This window comes from Callithrix jacchus, chromosome 10 (assembly GCF_049354715.1).
Source record: "Callithrix jacchus isolate 240 chromosome 10, calJac240_pri, whole genome shotgun sequence".
Classification (NCBI taxonomy): Eukaryota; Metazoa; Chordata; class Mammalia; order Primates; family Cebidae; genus Callithrix; species Callithrix jacchus.
Window position 1 is genome coordinate 20,644,032 of NC_133511.1, and position 24,409 is coordinate 20,668,440.

General features: G+C 42.7%; 1 protein-coding gene across 12 annotated transcripts in view; it reads left to right on the forward strand.

The window, feature by feature from the left end:
• GRIK4 (glutamate ionotropic receptor kainate type subunit 4) overlaps positions 1 to 4,567 on the forward strand; it is a 489,633-nt gene extending 485,066 nt beyond the window's left edge. For all 12 annotated transcript variants that reach the window (XM_078339710.1, XM_078339708.1, XM_054241643.2 and 9 more), the window contains one exon: positions 1,687 to 4,567. In XM_078339710.1, the coding sequence (XP_078195836.1) occupies positions 1,687 to 2,043 (357 nt within the window). In that variant the 3' untranslated portion in view covers positions 2,044 to 4,567. The remainder of the gene's footprint in view (positions 1 to 1,686) is intronic.
• Positions 4,568 to 24,409: the final 19,842 nt, after the last annotated feature.

The window sequence follows — 24,409 nt, forward strand, 5'->3', positions numbered from 1 at the left end:
TCCCATATGGTCTAGGGAAGTGTCCTTTCAACTCAGAGTAGAGAACCCAACAGAGCATGTGTGGGCTTCGAGTTGATAGGTTGAAGTCCCAAATTCAGGGTCAGCTATTAGTCAATATTTGGCAAGATACATAACTTCTCTGGGCCTCCATTTCCATTTGTGAAATGGATATAATAATAGTAATAGTAGTAATAGAGGCCCACTGGCCAGGCACTGTGGCTCATGCCTGTAATCCTAGCACTTTGGGAGGCCAAGGCAGGTAAATCATGATGTCAGGAGTTCAAGACCACCCTGGCCAACACGGTGAAACCCTGTCTCTACTAAAAACACAAAAATTAGCTGGGTGTGGTGGTGCATGCCTGTAATCCCAGATACTCGGGAGGCTAAGTGGGGAGAATCACCTAAACCTGGGAGGCAGAGATTGCAGTGAGCCAAGATTGTGCCACTACACTCCAGCCTGGGCAACACAGCAAAACTCAAAAAAAAAAAAAATGCAGGCCCATCCTGTATTCTTTTTTCTTTTCTCTCTTTCCCTCTTTTTTTTTTTTTTTTTTTTTTTGCGACGGGTTCTCACTCTGTTGCCCAGGCTGGAGTGCAGTGGCACAATCTTGGCTCACTGCAACCTCTGCCTCCCATGTTTCGGTGATTCTCCCCACTCAGCCTCCCGAGTATTTGGGATTACAGGCATGCACCACCACACCCAGATAATTTTTGTGTTTTTAGTAGAGACAGAGTTTCGCTGTGTTGGTCAGGCTGGTCTCGAACTCCTGACCCCAAGTGATCCACCTACCTAGCCCTCTCAAAGTGCTGGGATTACAGGTGTGACCCACTGCACGCAGCCCCATTCTATATTCTTCATCCACAGCACTGAAACCTAAAAAAACCTCGAAAGTTCCAAGTTCCTTGTTAGTTTGATGTAAACACGCTCAGTAGTGACTTTGCTTGACTGATGTTTGTGGTCATTGTCTCACACGGTGTGAGTGTACATACACGTTGCTACAGAAATATTAGTGGGTTTGAGTTCAAGTCTGCCCCAGAAACACTGGGTGTGATACATATTATACTCTTTGTGTATTGTATTCCCCTCCTAAAGGATTCAAAATATTTTGAATTTTGAAACTCCGCTGGAGCCAAGCATTTCATATTAGGAGATGGTACACCTGTAGTAGTAGTGATTGCTCTTGTTTTAGTTATGAGGATACATCCATCTCCAGCTGTAACTGGTTGGCTAAAGGAAACGAGAATAGCCTAAGAAACATAATGTTCACAGGGGCATGGTAGCCTTTTCAGATACTTGACAGACTGACATGTAGTGGAGGAATTTTTTATTTAGTAGGCTTCAAGGTCCAAATTTATATGGGATCAATGAATGAAAATTTCAGGGATAGAAATTGTTAGCTGGATAAAAGGAAGCAGCATTTAATGGAAATGTGGAAAAAAAAAGAGATCATTGTCTTCGAAGGTGTTCAAGTTTGGAGATCAGTTGGTGGGGCTCTTGAATATTATGGCATGGAGGGCGTTTGAACATTGAATGGGAGTGGAGTGAGGAGATGGACTGAAAGGCCTTTATCCTAAGATGACACGATTCTGTGACCGCTGCCCCCCCATCCCCCATCCCAGCGGACTCGCAGAGGGCCCGCGGGGGCTGGTTGAGAGACTGGGCCGTGACCTCGCTGTCTCCTCCAGGTGTCCGTCTGCCAGGAGATGGTGACCGAGCTGCGCAGCATCATCCTGTGTCAGGACAGTATCCACCCCCGCCGGAGGCGCGCCGGAGTCCCGCCGCCCCGGCCCCCAATCCCGGAGGAGCGTCGGCCCCGGGGCACCGCGACGCTCAGCAACGGGAAGCTGTGCGGGGCGGGGGAGCCCGACCAGCTCGCGCAGAGACTGGCGCAGGAGGCCGCCCTGGTGGCCCGCGGCTGCACGCACATCCGCGTGTGCCCCGAGTGCCGCCGCTTCCAGGGCCTGCGGGCACGGCCGTCGCCCGCCCGCAGCGAGGAGAGCCTGGAGTGGGAGAAGACCACCAACAGCAGCGAGCCCGAGTAGCCCCGGCGGCTGCAGGACGCGCGGAGGCCGGCCGGGCGGGAGGGGCGGGGCGGGCGCCGCTGTCCGCCGAGAGCTCGGACTTGTACAGCGTAGACACCTCTCCGGATTTCGGATCCAGTCACTTTTTTTCAAAAAGATCAAAGAGCCTGACGCCCCAGCCAGAGACCGCGCCCGGTCAGGGAGCGGGGTCCACCCGGAGACGTTGCACCCAAGTGGCAAAGGACCCCTCTTCTCCCAGCGGGCCTTTCCCTCTCGCCAAAATAACGGAGTATAGGGTGTGGGGTCCCTGGCTAGACCAGTCCAATGAATTGGTGGAATCATCAGTTGAATTTCCCCCTAGGAAGGGGCCAATGTACCCTCCGTCTAGTTCGTTCAGAAAAAAAAAAAATTAAACTAAACAGGGAAGTTTTCTTTTCTGGATTTGTATATTTTTGTTCATGTTTTTTTCTTTTTTCTTTGCTCCTCTTTTCTTCTTTGTCATCTTCTCAGTTCTGTTCATTTGTTTTGTGGTTTTTGAAGGGGGAGGCTGGGTTAGGGAATGGAAGTCTAAATAATCCCTATTTCTTCTTTTTCCTGACCTTTGGAATATTGAGTCACCAGTGCATCCGATTTCAGGTGCTTAACTCTTTTCTGTGTGGTGAGTGAGGGGAACAGGAGAAGGGGTCTTGGGGAGAATCAGATGGAGAGCCTCAAATAAAAGTCCATTGAAGTAAATTTTTAGATGCCAAAAAGCAGTTAACTCATCGTATACTCAAAGAGACCTTGAAACGCCTAGGATGTCAAGGGTTAATTTGTCTTTTCTTTCCTTTTCTCTTTCTGACTTTCATTATTATTGGGTTTGATTTGATCTTTTGTGAATGTAATTTCTGAAGACAGACAGGGGAGGAGAACAGAATGCACAAAGTATCCTGGGCCTTCGTTTAAGGAGCAGAAGGAGTAGATAGAATTTTCCCATACCACGGCCTTGGCTTCCGTTGGAACGTGCCGTTCATAAACGAGGAAGGACTGGGTCACCCCGTTGGTGTGGTGCATACTTTGTCAACTGCATCTCTTTTCAACCAAACTCAGTGGCTGCCTATGAAGCCAGACCCACAAGACTACCATGGATTGGGTGGTTTCTTGCTACTCCGACGTGAGACCTGGGTGCAAGTGTGTGTGTGTGTATATGTGTGTGTGTGTATGTGTGTGTGTGTATTTATTAAATAGAAAGACCTTAAGTAATCAAGAATTTGCTAGGTTCCTAGGAGAGAAGGGGAGTCTCCTAGTCAATACACAGGCTTGGGAACCAGGATCTCTTGAGTCGTAACCTCAGCTTGGGCAGTAGCCCCCACCTTGTATGACTTTAGGTAAAGCATTTAACTTCTCTTCCATCCACCAAATAGGAGTTACTGATGCTGGCCAGGTTATCAGGTGACTGCTAGTGACTGCTCTCCATGTGAGTGAGAAGTTTGCAGGGTCCAGAGCACACATCTGATGGGAGGGGTGAGGCTTTCTGCAGCTGCTTGACCTTTGCTTGGCTTCACCATTTGGGAGTTTCACACAGAGAGTTCTCGTTTGCTGATGGAAAACAAATTCTATGCAATTTCTGATTGTAAACTTAGAAAATTCAGAGAGAGAGAAAAATAAACCGCCACTACCACCACCTCCACCTCCACCACCGCTGCCACCACCTTGAATGGAATTGTCCTCACTTTTGTTGCTGTTGCAAATGTACTAAAATAAAGACATCTTTGGAAGATGATGAGCTTAATTCATGTTTTTGCCATTTGGGTTGGTCAGCATCCTCTTTATGCCAGGACAATTAGTTAGGGCTGCCGTCCTGGGGGCCAAATGGTACCCTGATTATATTCCTGTGAGGGATACCCATTTTGTCCTCACCTGACCTCACCCATGAAGTTGAATCCTTTTTCCTTTTTCTCTTTAACCATCAAATGACAACAAGCTTTGCAAGACATTTGTGTCTTTTTTTAAACCTTGCCTTGAGCCTCGTGGAGAAACGTGGATTTGGTGGGAAGGGCACCCGAAGGCTGGCTGACTACAGACCCCATTGGTGCCACTCTGCTCCAACCTGCAGATTCATCCCATGCCTCTGACAACCTGGTTCCTACTGTCAGATCCCATTTGGGGAGGGAAGGGTGGTTTTTTTAAAAAAACTCGTTTTTATGAGCAGGCTATCTTGATCAATAGCAAACTTTTTTTAATGGATTAGTGAAATAAATGTCCCCATGCATCCTTTACAGTCTGTTTCTTTCTCTGTGTGGAATAAAGATAAGATTGACAGCACTGGATGGTTTCTGTTAGCTGCTGAGAGCAGAGCTGCACCTCGCTCAAGATGGTGGGCGAATTTGCAACCAGCTAGTACTCTTCCTTGGTTTGTCTCCACTTTTTATCTGTTGGTTGTTGGCTTTCTTTTCCATTCTGTATTTTCTATCTGACTCTGTATACTGTATAAAGCAGTTTTTTCTTGTCTGTTTATCTTTCTTCAACTGGAATATTTACAATAAAACAGAAACAAACCCTGAAATGCTAGTGATGGATGAAAGCAATTTGGGTTTAGAAAGTATGGTTCAGTGTGTCTAATATCCAGGTACCAGACTTGAAAAGCAAATAAAAACATAAACCCACTTTGTGTCCCCTGTCCACCCGCCCCCTCTCCCCTCTCCCCACCTCCCTGTCTACTCAGCAACTCCCCCACACTCCCCACTGCTTCAGCTCTTTGTTCAAATCCCAGAGAAGTCTAGGTGGCTTCTTTCAATTTTTAGTCCTAGGAGCCTGAGCCAATCCGCTCCCACCCCCAAAAACGGATACATATGTTAATGAAGTTCAGGATTCCTAGGGTTTTGTCTTCCTAAATGCACTTTCACAGAATAGTCATCTATTGATACCTAGGGTAACTCTAGTCAGATATCACCCCAGATTCCACTGGGAGCTTGAAGATTACATCAATTAAAATATAATACTTTGCTTTATTTCTTTTAATTGCTTTGCAGGGCCCCAACTGTCACAAGATCTGTACCTCAGAACCCAGGTAGGGTGTAAGCTGAGCATGGAAATGGCCGAAAAATCCTTTGGCTCCCCCTAATCCACTGCTCATTTGAGAATATTCCTTTTGGGACCGTGCCAGCCGGCTCTCTTATTGGTTAGGTGAGACTGAAATATCAGGATAACCAATCCACCTGGGGCCACTCTGTGAAAGTTTCTTAGTTTTGGATTCCAAGGAGTTTAATTTTCTTTTGGAATCCAAGGGGGAACTTCCCTGTGGTGTAAGAGTCAAATACATGAGGCCAGAAAAGGGCTGGGGCACTTCAGAAACACCAGATTGGTGGTTTGAGGGAGGCTTGAGAGACCCATTTGTGGCCCTCCCACCCAATGGAGTGTTCACAGCAAGGTAGAACAATCTGGACGTGAACAAGGGAGATTTGAGTGCCTGACTAGTTGTCAGCTTTCTTGGGGTAATAACAAAGAGGCCTGTTTGGAAAATCCAGAGAAGGAATCCTTTCATAAAGATTTTGCTTAAAGCTAATGCTTCCTATGGGGCCTTCTCAAGGAGAAATTAAACCTTGAGTTAGTTGCCTTGTGCCATGAGTGATTCCTTTGCCTTTTGGTGAATGGTGACTTTCTCCCCACAGCCAAGTCCCCACAGTGGCCAGACAGAGAGTGCCCTCAGGAACTGACAACCTGGCCATCCTAAGGTTTGCCTCAAAGGCTGGGAATGGCATGGTCTCCTAAGACTTTTCCCATAGGGAAAAAGTTGTTACTGGGTGTGGCTTTCAAAGGGGAAAAAAAAAACTCCACATTTTAGAGCCGAGGTGGTCAAGAAGCTTGTTGTAATTTGAGGGCAATCAAGCAAGAGAAATTCTGCCACTACTGTTAGAACATTATCATTCAAGTTTTATGAATTTCATACGAATTTCCAAATCTGGAGAATGAATGAAACAAAGACGTACGCTACCATTCAACAAACAGCAGAACTAATGCCAAGATCAAGAAAGAAGTATATGAAGGCAATGAAGTAAAAAATAAGCTCTCTGACCAGAGTGGCAGAAAAGTTGAGGTCCCAAGAAGGGTCATAAAAAACTGAGTATATACTATAGCCATATGTTAACGAAGCATATGCATATAAATATTTCACTTGCAAGGATTGACTGAAGCATGTCAGCACATTGTGACTGATGAGTGTAGCAGCTGAGGACTTGATCCTATTTACAAGTTAAACTAGATACAGATGATGGATTACACATCCCTCCATCATCTATATCTAGAGCCAAAGATCCTCCTGTAGAAAATTAGCTGAAGATCCTGCCCACTCTTCAGTATTCCTTGTGCCCAATTGAATGTTGTCTCTTGGCTGTCAGGGAACACTGGCAGTTTTTCCATTGGCACTTTTCCATAGAGTGCTGAGTAACCTGGAGAGGGTATTTGCCTAGCACCCAACACCACATTAGATTTTGCTGGAAATAAGACATAGAAGCAGTGATCTGTACTGTGCTTGAAGGACAAAACTAACTTTAACTTATAAGAAACTGAAAAAAACACACACACAAAATATAATAATAAAAGTGCTTAGAGTGTGTGGTTTTGCATATTAACCACGTAGAAATTCGGAGGAGCCCAAAATTCTAAGTAGTTAAGAGAGCAAAGGAAGGCTAAGTGGAGGAAGCAGGACTGCTTGTGTGTTTGGGTTGTTAATTAATTAATTTTTTTGATGTCTGGGAAACAAGATCTTGCTCATTGCCCTTGGAGTGAAATATGGCTAATTCATGTTGATGAATTCAGCACCCCTCTGATAAAAGATCGTTTGTTATAGCTGTTGTTTTCTCTTCACCCACAGCATCCCTTTTTGAGGAATTCTGGCTCTCAAACGATGTTTCTTCCTGTTTGCTGCCAACACTAGAGAGTCTCGCTGCTGTCTCATCCCTTGGCTTCTTTAAGTTGTATTAGTGGAATTAGCTGCAGATACAAACAGCCCAGACCTACAGAATACAGAAAGGTTAACTGAAACAAGCAAAGAAACTGTCTAAGTAGATTGGGAGTTGTTTTTAGAAAAAAAAGATCAAAGAGTTTTAAAATTGAGGGAAAGGAGTAAGAATACAAGATGGAAGGTGTGGAGCCAGTGTAAAAATTAATACAGAACCAAATGTCCAAATTTCTGATGTATGGAAACCTTTAGAACTGCTTTCCTTTTCAGTCCACTTGACCATCCCGTTATGCATAGCACAAGGAGTCTACCTGGAAAGGTATTCTACTTGGATTGTTCTGATTAGCTTCTTAGTAGCTTTTCCATTAAAAGTAATAAAATTTGACTTTCAGTTCCATCGTCTGTAACCCCGTAGCGCCAAGTGGGCTACAAAAGCATTTTAAATCACTAAGATTGGTCAAATGCGAAGGTCAAAGGAGAGAAGTCACAAGCAGGTGGCCAGCACGGGCTGGCTCTACCAGGAGACTGTGCCCGCAAGCTCAAGCGGCAACAGGACTTTAAAACCCGCTTACAGAGGATCAGATGAGAAATAATTCAGTATAGAGATACTTAAAGTTATTTTTCTTTGCAAATTTTTCCCTTCTTATATAAACCAAACTGGTGTATATGTGTAGTAGTTTAGCACAGACCTACAGGTTCCTGCAGTGTGTGGGGTGTGTGTGTATGGTGTATTGGTGTGTATATGGTATGTGAGTGTGTGGTGTGTGTGTGAGAGTATGTAGCTATTTAGCATAGACCTACAGGTTCCTGCCACTTTATGTGTGTGACAGGTATGTGAGTGTGGGGTGGCATATGTATGTGGGGGGGTGCGGGTGTGTATATGTGTGTGTGGTGTGTGAATGTGTGGTGTGTGAGTGTATGAGTGTCAGAGTGTGTGTGGTGTGTGTATGAGTGTGGTGTAGGGTGTGTGTGGTATGTGGGTGTATATATGTGTGTGAGTGTGTCATGTGTAAGAGTGTGGGATGTGTATTTGTGTAACAGTTTAGATCAGACTTATAGGTTCCTGTCATTGTATGTGTGCTTGTGGGGTTGGGGGTGTGAAGCGTGTGTGGATGTATTTGTGTGGTGTGTAGGTATGTATATGTGTGTGAATGTGGTGTGGTGCATGTGTGTAGTGGTTTAGCACAGACCTACATCTTCCTCTCAGTGTGTGGGGTGTGTATGGGGTGTGTGTGTTTGTGATGTATGTGTGTAGCAGCTTAGCAGAGACCTACACGTTCCTGTCAGTGTGGATGTAGTTCCTGTCAGTGCACCAAGTGGGTGTGTCTGTGTATGTGTAGTGTGTGTGTGAACGATTGTGTGGGGTGTGTGTGTAGCAGTTTGGCACAGACTTTCTGGCTCCTGTCAGTGTGTGTGTGATGTGAGTGTGGTGTGGTGAATGAGTGTGTGTGAGTGTGGTATGTGTATTGTGTGGTGTGTGTGTGTGTAGCAGGTTCCTGTCCATGATCCTAATGTCCCTTTCAAAAGAAGACTCTTCCCATTATCGCTTCAGCCTTTCTCCGTGCTTCTAGGTAACACTGCTGGCTTTAATCTTCTGGCTTTTGGAGGCTTAGTTCTCACTGAATGGTCTTTGATGTAATTTATTTCTAAGCTGAACGCATATGTAGATGCATGAGGTAAAAGGCATTTTTTCCCATTCCCAGGTGAATGATAAGACGCCTGAGCTGAATTCTTAAAACTTATTCCTGCTCTACTTCCATCAGTTGCACAACAAAGTTCCTCTAGCATTAGTAAGTGACTGGAAAAAAATGCCGTGCCGATAGTGTGATTGAACACAGCCAGAGAGAACAAGAGCAGTGCAGACCGGCTTTCACTTACACTCCATTCTTATCAATATCCTCATCCATTTTAGGTAGAAAATAATTTTCAAAAAGTTAAGATTATGAAATTGTTAACATCTGAGAGGTTGGATTGGTCAATGGAGTACAGAATTCAGAAACATTTTTACTTAGGTAGCCTATCTCTTGTTTCAAATAAAACGGTAAATTTGCTAAAGCTGCCATTATTTTCAGAGGATTCAAAGGTCTCCCTGATCAGGCCCCTGCTGATCTTTCAACCCTCTCGTGACACTTTTCACCTCCTTTCCACCCCACACAGCTGTCAAACTGTACCCCTCACCCCTAGATATTGATCCTCTGCATACCACGTTCGGGATGTTTTCTCTGGCAGTTCCCACCTCCTGAAATGCCCTTCCCATTCATTCTCTACTGCCAAAGCCTACCCATATTTCAGACCCAGCTTGAATACCACCTCCCTTGTGAAGTCTTCAGTGATCCCCATTTACCAAGGGAATAAGCAATAACTTCTCCCTCTCCTGAGAATTCTCAACCTTTTTTTTTTTTTTACAACCCTCATCACCTACTACATTAAATTATATGTGACACATATGCTGGTCCCCTTACTCCCACCTACCAGAGTAAGGTCTTTATAGAGAAAATCGTTTCTTCATCTTTTATGTTTCACAGTGCGTAGGATTCCTGGGCACATATTTGGTTCCCATGAATGAATGCATGAATGAATGAGGCAAATTCAACTGAGAGCAAATTGCACATAAAAATGCAGCAGGTGTGAAACTGAGTGGCAGGAATATGCTAATACACCCTTGATTTAAAGCAACCATGCAAAGAACTACTTAATAATTTATACCAGACAAAAATACGACTTCATTTACTTTACTGAGCATGAACCTAGTGGGGAGAGAGTTGATAGTATATGTAGACTGGTTCAGAGTTGGTTCCAGTCGGTAGGTATGAGGGCATGTTTTCTTCCCACCGCCTGCATGCCTTCTATACAGGTTAGAAGAATTCAGCCTCCCGACTCCCAAGCCAGCTTTGGAAAAAATCAGTCAGCCTTCTCCCTTTTCTCTTCAGTATCCTCAAAAAGTGATCTGTGCTCCAAAATAAAATTACCAAAACTTGGTTACTGGGCTATCCATTTTCATGTAAGTCCAGCAAGGTGGTGTTGCTCAGAACAGATGCAGTCTTCTTTACCAAAATAATAAAAATCAATCTGCATTTCCTCCTTAGTTGCCAGGAAAACAGACACATTTGCCCTTGGTAGTTTGCTTTTAAAATGTGAAACATCATCATGGTTTGAAGGGCAACAAATTATAGCTCTAGCATTTAGAGTGATTACCATATTGGGAAGTCTGGCCAGTTTAGAAAAATGCTGCAATTTTTCTAAGTGTGAGTGTTTGGATCAAAAAAATAAAGAGAGACACTGAGGGAAGGAACAGCAGCATTTCTCCAGGCTCTCCTGCCTGCCAAAACATTTGTTTATTTAATCCCTGTGATAGCCCCATGAATTAAATGTTACTTTCAGGAGAGAAAATGAAGATTTCTGGAAGTGAAATTACCGTTAGTGAAAAAGCTTCAAGATGAAAGGCAAAGGTTAGAGCCCAGTTCTCTCCATTTCCATTTCCATGATATCTTTTACTGCATCACATCACCTGATCCCAGAGAGGATAAAACCCAGGCAAAGTTCTGCATATGCTTGATTTTTAAGAGCTAGGACTCTTGCTTTTTGTTGTTGAAGCAGACAAATCACTTTGATTCTATAACCTTGTTCATCCCTAATATTTTACATTAGTTTTTCAAAGAACCTGCTTCCATCAATGCTCAGAAATTATCAGTGATGGTAAATGTACAACTTAAGAGATGGCATTCGGCTGGTCATGGTGGCTCATGCCTGTAATCCTAGCACTTTGGGAGGACAAGGTGGGAAGACTGCTTGAGTCTAGGAGTTCAAGACCATCCCGTATAACATGGTGAAACCCTGTTTCTACAAAAATTAGCCAGTACACCTGTAGTCCCAGCTACTCAAGACCAGCCTGGACAACATGGCAAAACCCTATCTCTACAAAAAATACAAAAGTTAGCCAGGCCTGGTCTGTGCCGCTGTCGTCCCAGCTACCTGAGGCGGCTGTGGTGGGAGGATTGCTTGAACCCAGGAGGCAGAGGTTGCACTGAGCCGAGATCGTGTCACTGCACTTCAGCCTGGGTAACAGAGTAAGACCTCATCTCCAACAAACAAACAAAAATTTTAATAGAATAGATTTTTATTAGGTTCTCTGACAATGTTTCTTATTAATAGCAATGAGGGTTTATGGTTTTAGTATAGCACACATCAACTAGTCAGGACATTTAGTTGACATAAGCTACCAGCTGCTCTGATTTTTCTTCTAGAGAAAGAAAGCAATGTTCAGTGAGCAGAGGTAACAATCTAACTGAGGAAAACTGTACATAGGCCCTTAGAGATCTAGAAGTTTGCCATCTAGATTGGTAAACCAGAAGGCCCCTCCCACAGTCAGGTGCACCATTTTAGTTTATTCCCCAACCGTTAGGACCATACCCCAGCCATTAAGTCTACAAAGGTAATCTATTCATTGAAATCCATAAGCCTTTATTAAATGCTATGTTTGAATTGGTGGGGAGGGAGAGAGCTTTGTGGGTACGGCTGAGAGCCATGAAGATGGATAAAGTCATATGGAAAAGGCAGTAGACTTTTTCTTCTCTGTAACCCCTAGAACTAATGGTGCATATTGCTGAGATATAGAATAAAGGTCAATAAAAGAAAGACTCTTGAAACAAAGCAATGAGCTCCTTATCACTGTAACTATGTGAGTTAATTGCCAGATAAAGTGCTCTGTTTTATGTATGTTATGTTAATACCCATAGCAGGTAGATATTATTTCCCTTATGTTACAGAAAAGAAAACTATGTCACTTGGTCAGCATCAATGTAGAAGTCAGTGGTGGAACTGGGGTTTGAACACAGCCGGCTGGCTCAAAAGTCTCTTTTTTAGTAAAAGTCCTTTTTTTTTGTTGCTGTTGTTTTTGTTTTTGTTTTTTTGAGACGGAGTTTCACTCTTGTTACCCAGGCTGGAGTACAATGGCATGATCTCAGCTCACCGCAACCTCCGCCTCCTGGGTTCAGGCAATTCTCCTGCCTCAGCCTCCTGAGTAGCTGGGACTACAGGCACACACCACCATGCCCAGCTAATTTTTGTATTTTTAGTAGAGACGGGGTTTCACCATGTTGACCTGGATGGTCTCCATCTCTTGACCTCGTGATCCACCCGCCTCGGCCTCCTAAAGTGCTGGGATTACAGGCTTGAGCCACCGTGCCCGGCCCGTAAAAGTCCTTTTTAAGCCATCCTGGAGGTCTTATGATTATAAGGCCATGGGGCCTGCCTTCAGTCTACCATTTAAAAGAGGAGACAAAAGTACCAATATGTGCCATGTAAGAGAGGAGACAAACTATAGTGCAAGGGGGAAATAATATGCAAAACAAAAACATTATCTCATTGAAGAGACTGGGAACACGATTCGAAAAGAATAGAGGAGATTCTTTAACAATGAAAGATATGACTACAGGAGGCATAACAGCAAATTAATCAGCTAACAAACTTCATATTTAACAAGTGTTGATTATTTAGTCCAAAAAATGTTCCTTCAACACCTACTATGTACACATTTCTGTTCTAGGCACTGAAAGACACAGAAAACAAGGCCCAGTGGAAGGAAGTCACTTTGTGGATGACTCATTTGGCCCTGAATCTTAATTTGCTTTTTAAACGTTTTTGTTATATATTGTATTGATACTCAATTTGTACTTTGAGTTTTATTTTTTCCACTAAAGTAATACTCATACATTACAGAAAATTTAGAAAATCCAAAAAGTAGAAGAAACAAACAGAACACCCCAAATGCAGTACCTAAAAACACTGTTAACATTTTTTCTTCTATTCATTTTTATGTGTGTTTGAGTCATTGTGTTCTTACTGTAGGCTACTGCATTATTATCTTTCCATGAACATTAAGCTTATCCAACAAGATTGTGAGCTATGGAAGGTGGAGATTAAGGAGCACACTTCTCTGGAGCATGGAGACACAAACCTTACACAATGCTCTCAGTACAGAAGGTGCTGGAATAATGAATGGATTGATCACTCACTCATTTATCAATTAATAAACAAGTACACACAAAATACATGAAAACAAATTTCTTGCCCTTGAGGCATTTACAATCTGTTTTGAAAGTCAAGTCTATTTGTGCCAAGCCTTCTAACCCAAGGCAAGGTATGACTAAATGCTAAATAGTTGCTGTGAGATGCTCTTTAGAAAGAAGTGGTATGTGGTGAGGAAAGATGGCCTGGGACATGCCTGAAGAATCTGAGATTATTTTTTTTTTTGAACTATCCAATAAGCTCCCAACAGAAATGGGTTCGTCGATCTCAAGCCAGTTCCCATTCTTCTACCCGGTGCCAAGCGGTCTCCCTATTGACTGTCTCAGAGGACCCACTGTATTCTACACAAGCAAAGGAAACCAGAGCGCCTCTCTCTTCACAAGGGGAATTACCCAGCTAGGGTTTCCTCCCAGCTCTGGGACAAGGAGGGAATTCTAGGCTACACAGCCGTGCTGCGGATATCTTTCTCCGGTGGGTAAACTTACTAGAAAAGGATTTTAAAACTTTTTATAGTTCTCTCTCTCTTTTAAGTTTAAGTCTGCTCAGGTGGAAGTGCTGAAACAGTACTCTCTACTGCCTAGTTATCTGATAATTGTGGTCTCAGGGTCCCCATTACACAACTTTTGTTGAAGCATATTGGAGCTGGGTAACTTGCCTTGGCTCTGCTGGGCAGCAAGAGAACAACACACTGGGGACCTGGGGGCTTCTCAGATGGCCTGCATTCAATTAATAGTTCACAGCTAATCAATAAGGGCATAGCAATCAGGTGGATGTAAGCAGGGCCGGAGTGGAAGGATTTTTCAAGTGATCCTATTGGAGAATTACCCTGAGCATAAAGAAATGCGAGGTATCAAGCTGCACTTGGCACGCTCCAGCTAAGGTAGTGGCAGCCTGTCTGATGGGATGTCCGTGCTTTTAACAGCTCCTTTAATTCCAAATGAAATGAAAATTCCTTTCTTAATAATCATTAGGGCTCCAATTTTATTTCTCATTATTAAACCATGAAGTTGGCCAAAACATTTAAATTAAGCAAAATGAGGAGATTTATGAGCAAATTGGACACTAGGTGAAAATTCAAGCCTAATCGCTAAAGATTAAGAAAGGCACAATAACCACCTCATTGGACAATAAAAAAAAGAGCACATCTCAGAGTAAACAGGAAGAAATGTTCTTTCTTATTTTCCCCAAAGAACCAGCTCTTTAAAATTGAGTTTTTAGATGATAATTTTATGCTTGGTAATACCCACATGATTTGAGAAATGTTGGAATAAGACTTAAATGATATTTTAGTCTCTGTGTAGAACTAGTGAAGTATGTCAGATTGACAGCCCTCAGCAGCCAACAGCCTCCCATGGAGAAAGAACACTGTGCTGAGAGCAGCATGAATTATTTCAGGTCCCTTTTGCCCTAAAGACAGAACCCTGCTAGGTGGCCGGTGTGCAGGTCAGAGATTAAGCTTGTTTGATCTTCAGTTCCTCCATTGAGACGATCATGCCAGAAGAAAGGAGGATGTATCCAGTTAGTTGGAGTGTCCATGGGTAAGGGATGTGGCCGAGGCCCCATTCGAATATCTTATCAGAGGCTGCCTTCTTCCAGAAGTTGCAGGAGTAAATTTGAAATGGTAACTGAGAGATGAAAGGTTCCATAGTCAGCCACCCAAGTTAGCAGCCTTTGGAGGCATTTTAATTTAAGACCAAAGAATGTTAAGGAGATCCATAATCCCATCTATAAATCCTAATCTCTTCAGTAGTAAGGAGAGGCAGTTGCCTTATTGCAAGCGAGGACATCAATGGTCCCTGGGGAGTCTCAGTGAAAAATCCATTCACTTGGAATTGAATACCATGGCTTGCCCTGAGGATGTAAAGTATGCACTGGTAGTTAGTTTCAGTTGCTGCAAGATTCTGCTGTCCTCAAATACACAATTCTCCCATACATCTACTGTGGTACTTGAAATGGCCATATCAATAGAGTGATTTCTTTGCATTAAGGTCTAATACTGAGTTAATCATTATCAGTCAATTGTTACCCAAGAGCAGAGACAAGGTTAGGAATGCGACAAGGGAGAGGTCAACTCTTACAAAGGGTCACACAAGACCTGGTGCCAGGAGACCCACACCAAGGATCCTGGGGTCTGGTGTGGTGGCACCAGCTACTGGGGAAACCTGGTCCCAAGACACAAGAGTGAGGTGGGGAGGTGGAGAAGCAAATGAATGTTCCTTTCATGTCTGTTTTGTTCCAGGCATAAACTAGTCACTTTTGTATAAGTTATTATATTTAATCATCAAGATTAACTCTTTAAGGTAGTCTTGTTACCCTCATTTAAGAGCTGAAGAGTTGGAGGCTTAGGGAGTGCAAGTACTTTGTCCAAGCTCTCAAATTTGTCCCAGCATGGATCTGAGCTCAAGCTTGCCAGGCTTCAAAGATCCTGGTCTTTCTGGGACAACATGCCAGCTCCCTGGAGATAAAAGAATAAGAAGCTCATTTCACAGCTGAGTCAGCGAAGATTCACCTGGCCACAGGGGCCTCTGTGAGAAATTCTAAGAACCCCCACAGTCTCCCTTAATAAAATCTTGCAAGAGTGCAACGTAGGTGGAATCTCTACATGAGAATGGGAGGCTGAATATGGTAACCAGATTTCTATCCCCTCAAGACTCATCTTCCCCTTGGAGTCTTGTCACAAATCACTGCTGCCATCTTTGTTTTGGGGCTGCTTTTGCTCTTGCACAAATGATACTCAAGTTGACCTAGAAATTTTCCTTAATTCCCTATAGCACAGCTGCAACAAGGCAGAAATGGTAAAGTAAGGCTAAACAACAAGGCCAAGAGATAACAAAGGAAAATAAACACAGATTAAAACGTAGCTAATTAATTGGGCTCAAGAGTTGTGACTGCTCTTCAGAGCATGGTCCATCCTCAGAGGGTCCCTGTGCAGGCTTCTTCCTGCCTAGCTTCTAGCCTGCTTCTGTGGCAGAGGCCAAAATCCCCATCCCATCCTACCTCAAGCAACTCAGAACATCTTAAAGCATGTTTATGTTCCTGCAACTTCAGGCCATCGTCTAAAAGCCAGCCTTCAAATTTCTAAGCAAATCCTTTCCCCATACAAACAAGCACCAGTTTGGAATTATTTATTCCAAATTAATTTGGAGTAGCACCAAATTAATAACTAAATCTGAATGGGAAAACATATGTAGCATAGGAAAAGAGGAAGAACTTTTTATGGCTTGTCAAAATATGAATACCAGTAACTCATTTTTATTTTATTTTAAAAATTTATTTTAGAGACAGCATCTCTCTCTGTCACCCAGACTGGAATGTAGTGGTGCCGTCATAGCTCATTGTAGCCTCGATTTCCTGGGCTTAAGCCATCCTTCCACCTCAGTCTCTTAAAGAGTTAGGATTACAGGCATAAGCTATCATGCCTGGCCTCATTTTTAATTTAAATATAAGTACTCATTAGCTGGGTGTGGTGGTATGACTCTGTAGTACCAGCTACTTGGGAGGCTGAGGCAGGACCGTTGCTTAAGCCCAAGAGTTTGAGGCTACACTGAGCCATAGTTGCACCACTGCACTCTAGCCGGGGTGACAGAGTGAGGGCCTGTCTCAAAACAAGCAAACAAAAAAAAGTGCTCAAAGCACTGGCAGTCATTTATTTCTTTTATCATAGTCACTGGGACCTAATTGAATACATTTTTCTCATGAACTATCCACTTCCTTTAGAACAAGGCTATGTTCTCACAAAGCTACCAAGTCAGCTTTTGTCCAGGACTTGAAGACCTTCAAAACAACAATGAAATAATATGCCGCATCCATCAGGTAGGCAAAATAAATAAACAAAAATCTGAGTTTCAAAGCTGGTAAGGAGGTGGGATATAGGAAACTTTCATGTATGTACTTCCGGTGGGTGGTAAACTGGAGAACAATTTGGTAATATCTAGTAAAGGCAAAGTGAGGAACATTCTATGAATCATCGATTCCATATCCTAGAATATACTCTAGAAAAATTATTGAAAATGTTCACAAGTAGACATTAGCAAAAAATATTCACTGCAATAGTTGGTAGCAGCAAAACAGACAGAACCAAAACACCTGGAAACAATTTAAAAAGTATACCCACGAAAAGATGGATTTTTAAAACTAGCATTTAATCAATACAATGCAGCAATTCAATATTGTACATACAAATGCAGTAAAAGTGAATGGACCAGCTCTACATATTTCCATATGGATAAGTCTTTACAATATAAGATTGAGCGAAAACTGTAGCTCAGGTGAACCAAGCTGTTGCTCACATTCAGTCACTGACCAGGAAGAACACTTGTTCAACCATCGTTTCAAAGCAGTGTTTTTAATCATATGGGCATGGCCTCAGGCATTTTAGGAGGCTGAACTATTGATTTTATGCCAGCAAAGAAGCTTTTCCTTAAGGGTCTAATGATTTAGGTGCACCTGTAATGTGTGGAGGGACCCACTTGTACTATCAATGATAGACTACAACAGATAGGAGCAGGAAAGCAAACCAAAAAGTATCTGCCTGTCACAAGTGTATAAAAGGAGCAGTAACCCAGTTAAAGGAATGCAGATAAGCAGTTTTTAATGAGTATGTGTTAGTCAAAAGAAATCTGGAAGAGACTTAGGAACTCAGATTGCACTGTTGCTACCAACACAGTACAAGGATTGAGAAGCGTTTGGGATTTTCTTTACTAGAGTATTAAATCTACTCAAAAGATCAACAATCTGATTTTTTACCCACATGATTTTTAGTCCTATGTGGCATTTGGAAGGAAGTCATCTAAAATTTAAAGTGCTTACAAGAAATCAGGGGGAAAATCTTCATAATGAAAGTGTAGAAGTATACAGGTGGCATGGCACAATGGAAAGTCAGAACTGAGTCAGTTCTGCCTCTACCACTTAGGAGCTAGTGGTGCTTTCGACAATTCATTTAATGGTTCTCATCCTCAGTTTTAAAAAAGTAAACTAGAACCTCTTACAGTGTTGCTGGGAAGATTACAGAGTTGACACAAGTGAAGTACATATGTACAGGGCTTGGTAAATAAGAAGGGTCCAAGAAGTGGTTGAGATTATGATGATGATGAAGATGAAGGGAGGAAGAAGAAGAAGAGAAAGAAGAGAAAGAAGAACAAGAAGAGGAGGAGGAGGAGGAAGGAGACTTCTTTTTCTCTTTCTTTTTTTTTTTTGAGACAAAGTTTTGCTCTTGTTGCCCAGGCTGTAGTGCAACGGTGCAATCTTGGCTCACGGAAGCCTCCACATCCTGGGTTCAGGCAATTCTTCTGCTCAGCCTCCCAATTCGCTGGGATTACAGGCACCTGCTACCACATCTGGCATTTTTTTTTTTTTTTGTATTTTTAGTAGAGACGGGGTTCACTTGGTTGGCCAGGCTGGTCTCGAACTCCTGACCTCAAGTGATCCGCCCACCTCAGTCTCCCACAGGGCTGGGATTACAGGAGTGAGCCACTGCGCCTGGCCAGAAGAGTCCTTTTCTAGGCTGCTATCAGCTACATCCTCCTTAAAATATTTATGGTGCTGATGGGAAAGGAACACAAAAACTATGCAAATGGATCAAAAGTCTATAAAGCACTTAGTAGCAAAATGTAGTTTCTTGCACTTAGATGACAATTAGCCACTCTATTTTATTACCGTAATTTTTTTTCTGGTTTTGATTTACTTTATTGTTTGTACCTTATTGATCGGCAGAGAGCTGACTACATGGACTACATTATACTGAACCCCTGAAGAATTATTTTTAGGAAAGTACCCTTTGGTTAGATGTTATTAGCTGAGATGGAGCCCAGTGAAACTCACTAGCTTCACTGTAAAGACAGTTTTTGACAATGAGGTTCAGTGCATTGCATCTTACACTGTCCATTCCCAAGTCTCTGGGGAAAATGCCTATCTGATCTTAGAGCCCAAAATAGCTAAAATATCAAGAGTTATTAGTTTTATCCTATAGATCCTAAGAACTGACAAGGTTCTTTCCCTTTTTTGAATCAATATCTGGGGAGCTAAATTTGAGATCTATCTATTGGTCGAATGCATTATGTCATCACTGTGTGCATTTTTAACCCTGCTCTGGAGTCCTCTGTGCTCCTATCCTTGTTTTTCTTCTCCTTTCACCCTGCTTTTAGCTAAAAAACACACAAATATATAGATACATTGATACATATACCTACACTCCAATATAGTGCTCCATACTAACCTGTAAAAGAAATTATGCAAAGTATTGTCACTCTGGGTGGTCTGAGAATAGATTAGTGCTGTGCAGACTAGTCAAAATGTTGTTTCTTTCATAAAACCTTCAGAGACATGTTTAAACGCAGCTCTTAAAAAAGCAGTTAAATTGTTAGCTCTCATCTAGATCCTAAATAAGTGTTTTTCCCAATACATCATTTATAATATACTGTTGCACCTCAGGAATTGAGGTATTAAAGTGCTGCTTGAGACATGCTGGGAAAACTCAGGAAAATAACTTGCAAAAATAAAAACGGTTCAAGAAAGCAATTTTATGTTCCATTTTCCCGGTGGGATACTCTCTGGGATGGGGCAACACTGTTTATGTGTAAGCAAAAATCTACTGTGTATGCCGAAAGAAAGACAAAAGCAACTCCAGTGTGAGACACTAAGCAGAAACACTCAGGAGATAATTGATGGGCTGAGAGTCAAGGCCTCGCACTTTTTAAGTCATCATCATCTTCATGCATGAAGGACCCACCATAACACTTTTTGCCTTTCTTTTGCTCTCTGGTATGGCTGCTTTTATTTTTAAAATTACAGATATTAAGCCTCGCCATGGGTTCAAGGGCACGACTTAACTTCCTCAAATTCTGTCCCCTGCCCCTGACTAAGAGGAGTGCGCAGAATTCAGCATTATAACCCTGATTGAGGTGACGGGGGCTCAGCTCTGAACCACGTATGCTTCCCTCTCTTAGGAAAGGCACATCTGTCAGTTTGCTTTTTGAAATTCTTTTTGGGCCAAATCCCGGTGAGGTGCTGTGAAGATGGATGTGACTGCATGAGGAAAGAATGTGAACTTTTAGCCTAAAAGAAAGGTGAGGTGAGGTCCTTTCTTCCATGCCTTCATTTTCCTCCGAATGCTGAATTGACAATTTTTTTGCATAATTAATGAAGAAAGGGGGAGGACATAGTCTTGTGAAGAAGTCTGTAGAGACATTTCTCAGAAGCTTGTAGGAATAAGATTACCCGTCACAAAACAGGACACAGAAGTCCCCATTCTTTCCTGAAAAGGATAGAGCACATGGCTTGTGCCTTATTCCCTTCAGGACACATCATTCCAATGAGGGCCAGACAAACTTTTGCTCTTGTTGCCCAGGCCGGAGTGCAATGGTGCAATCTTGGCTCACTGAAACCTCCACATCCTGGGTTCAGGCAGTTCTGCCCAGCTTCCCAAGTAGTGTTCCCTTCAGGACACATCTTTCCAATAAGAGCCAGTTAGAGCCTAGTGGTTAGCACATTGCCTCTGAGACTCCGGCTCCTGGATTCAAACCCCAACTCTACCACTTTATGTCATGTGCTTTCAACAAATTGCAGCACTTTAACTTCACTAAGCCTAATTTTTTCAGCTATAAGATGGGAATGATTATATGAGTACTTATGTCATAGGGTGGTTATAAGAATTTATTTTTTTAGAGCTAGGGTCCTACTCCATCTCCTATGAGGGCCAGACAAACTTTTGTTTGGAGGCAGTGGCATGATATGATTCAAAGCTCACTGTACCTTTGAATTCCTGGACTCAAGGGATCCTCCCACCTCAGTCTCTCTCCCAAGTAGCTGGGATTACAGGTATGCACCACCATGCCTTGCTAATTCTTTTTATTTTTGTAAAGATGGGGTCTTGCTATGTGGCCCAGGCTGGTCTTGCATTCTTGGCTTCAAGAGATCCTTCCTCCTTGGTCTCCCAAAATGACATGAGCCATTGCACCCAGTGGTTATAAGAATTATTAATATAATCTCTATAACACATTTAGGGCAGTACCCAGGCATATTAAGCATCAAAAGATGTCAGCCATCATTATTTATGGGGACAAAATCACTTTAAGTCTGGTTGATCCACCAACTTTTCATTTTTATTTTTAAAAAACCCTTTTAAAAATAACCCTTTTAATGAAAAAATATTCTTCATGCTCCCACACAATAGGGTCCCATAAACCTTTAGTATAAAGTAATTACAAATTATTATTTTTAAAATTATAGGTACTGATGCATCTTTTTCAAAGTAGCACCTATATATTTGAGAACTGTCGTTTATTCAGGGTTTGGTGCACAGGGCGGTTTGCAGACCCCTTGTGAAGAACTCTCTAGGACCCTCTGAGTCTAAGTCCACATCTAGAGAAATCTTGCCTCCCTGCAATTTCCAGTGTCTGGTGGAGCAGTGGTCAGTGACATGGTAAAAGGTATCCACGACAAAGGGTTCTAAGGCCAAACATGCTGCACAAAATATACTTAAGCCATTATTTTCTTTTGCAGAACTTTGTGGAGCATTTAACTAATTTATTTATTTATTAATTTATAGACAAAGTCTCACTCTGTCACCCAGGCTGGAGTGCAGTGGCACGATCTTGGCTCACTGCAACCTCTGCCTCCCAGGTTCAGGCAATTCTCCTGCCTCAGCCTCCTGAGTAGCTGGGATTACAGGCGTGTGCCACCACACCCAGCTAATTTTTGTATTTTTACTAGAGATGAGTTTTCACCATGTTGGTCAGGCTGGTCTTGAACTCCTGACCTCGTGATCTGCCCACCTCAGCCTCCCAAAGTGTTGGGATTACAGGCGTGAGCCACTGCGCCTGGCCGTGGAGCATTTATAATGCAAATTGTACAGTGACTCTCCAGGAGGGTGATATAGGATGGCTTTTCACAGACATTTTTGACAAGAGCTATGGTGTGTGTGCATGAATGCCTCTGTTTGTGTGTGTGTGTGTGTGTGTGTGTGTGTGTGTGTGTAAAGCACCTGTAGCAACTTGGGAACAAGAAGGCTTGAAAACATACCTTTCTTGGACCTCCTTTTCCTACATGTCAGTAGCTTGTAAAGCTTCTCTGCTGCTTTAGTACTACTGTTTGCCAGCACTGCTGTTGGCCTTCATGCTACCCATTCCAGGTACTACACAGCCGTCCCTCTTCTTAGGATGCTTCTTAAGTCCTTTGAATGAGCTCCACAAAGTATTGCTTCACTCTCTGAGATTACAAACTCTCCTGTGAAGAAAGTTGTAGAAAATTCCCAAGGTGTGGCCTAGAGGGGTTTGATCCCTAACTTGTTGATATGAGTTGGCCGTGTCCCCTCCCAAATCTCATCTTGAGTTGCAGTTCCCATAATCCCCATGTGCCATGAGAGGGACCTGTTGGGAGGTAATTGAGTCATGCGGATGGTTATCCCCATGCTGCTGTTCTCATGATAGCGAGTGAGTGCTCACAAGATCTGATGGTTTTATATGGGGCTTTTCCCCTTTTGTTTGGCATTTCTCCTCGGTGCTACCATGTGAAGAAGGATGTGTTTCCTTCCCCTTCTGCCATGTTTGTAAGTTTCCTGAGGCCTCCCCAGCCATGCTGAACTGTGAGTCAATTAAACCTCTTTCCTTTATAAATTACCCAGTCTTGGGTATGTTTATATTAGCAGCGTGAGAATAGACTAATACACCAGTATAAGCATTCCTCCCTGCACACCACAATATAATGACTCAAAAGGATCTGAGCACCTTGACTCTTATCTCCTCCCAGGTAAGTTCCCTACTTATTCCGGAAGCTGAGAAAATCTTTTCCCACTTATTTTTAGTGTGCTTTAATTTCATTATCTTCTTATCTTACTGGCAGCAAGAATGCCAACTTCTCATATAATAAGGCTCCCAGCAACCTGTTCCAGAGTTTCTCAAGTGGACAAACATATTAACCTTTTTCCTATCCGAGGTGGGTATCTGTAGAGATAAAGATAAGTATAGTTTAGAGGTAGAAAGCATTTGGTAGAGTCAAAAATGATTCCATTTTACTGGCTTCTTTAGTAATTGGTGTGGAAAGTGATACTGTTTACTAAAATAGGGAAGATTAGATTGGGAGAGGAGGAAAGGAGGGGACTGAGATTTCTCTCTGTGGCATGCTAAATTTGAGACACCTATGGGCTATCTAAGTGGAAGTATTTAATAGGCAGTTGGATATGCAAGTCTGGTGGCCAGAGATGTCCAGGCTCGTTATTTAGAATTTATCAACATGAAGATGTTATTTAAATTCAGGGTAATAGATGACATGACCTAAGGAAAAACTGGAGAGAGAAAGGAGAGAAAAAGCATTGTAACTGAACCCTAAGCAACTCTAACATTTGGAAGTAGGATACAGGAGACAAATTAAAGAGGAGCAGTCGGTGTGAAAGAGGAAAGCCAGAAGCAAACGGTGTCTAAGAGCCAAAAAGAAGGGAGTGGTTAAGTGAATCAAATACTACTATGAATTTAAAGTGAACACAGGTAACTATCCATTGGTGAGCCTCACAAGGTTGGTTTCAGTGGGGAGTGGCAGAGAGAGAATTCAGATTGGAGTAAACTGAACAGTGAATGGTGAGGTAGGAAACAGAGTTAACATGTGCACTGACTATTTTAAAGCAATTTTGCTGAGAGGGGAGCATAAAAATAGAACAGTAGGGAAGAGGGTACAGCCTGTGAAGTCAAGAAGGGAAATACCAGAGCACGCTGACGCTGTGATGGGAACGATCTACTAGAGGAAGAGATGGTGACGCATGAAAAGTAGGGGGAAATCAAGGGGTGGAAAGAAAAACTCCAGAACACAAATGGTGGAATTGGCCTTTGATAGGTGAAGGAACAGACCCTTCATTTTAACACAAGGGGAAAGGGCCTGAGTGCAGGTGAGCTTTTAGGGAAGGAGGGAGAAGATAAATACATTCACACTGATGGCATTCATTTTTCCTAATGTGCTCTAAAGTGAGCTCAGCAGAAAGATGAGGGATAAAGGAAAATGAGGAGACAGAAATTCATCTTAAGGAGTGAAGCAAATCAGTAAGATGAGCTAGCAGTACCAAGTGCCTGTTTACAGTTGGAGATGAGGTTAAAGAGCAGCCAGTCAGCTCAGGTGTGTGATTCTTCCTGGCAGTGTTCAGCTCCTCTGGTACAGGCACAGTTAGGTTTACTTGGGTGCTTGCCATGCAAGATGGACAGAGAACAACAAGAAGGCACTAGAGTTGGGGATACCTGCGAGGAAATGTTTGGACAGGGCCTCAGGTTCTGTAAATTCTTGAGTCTTCTTCTGTCAGAGACATAAAACCAATTCTTCACCTCCCTTTCACCACTATAATATTTGCTGTACATGTATATCAAATACATACACATACACCTACATATATATATATACACACGTAAGAGACAGGAACGTTCTCTACTTTTGTGAGGCCTTTGC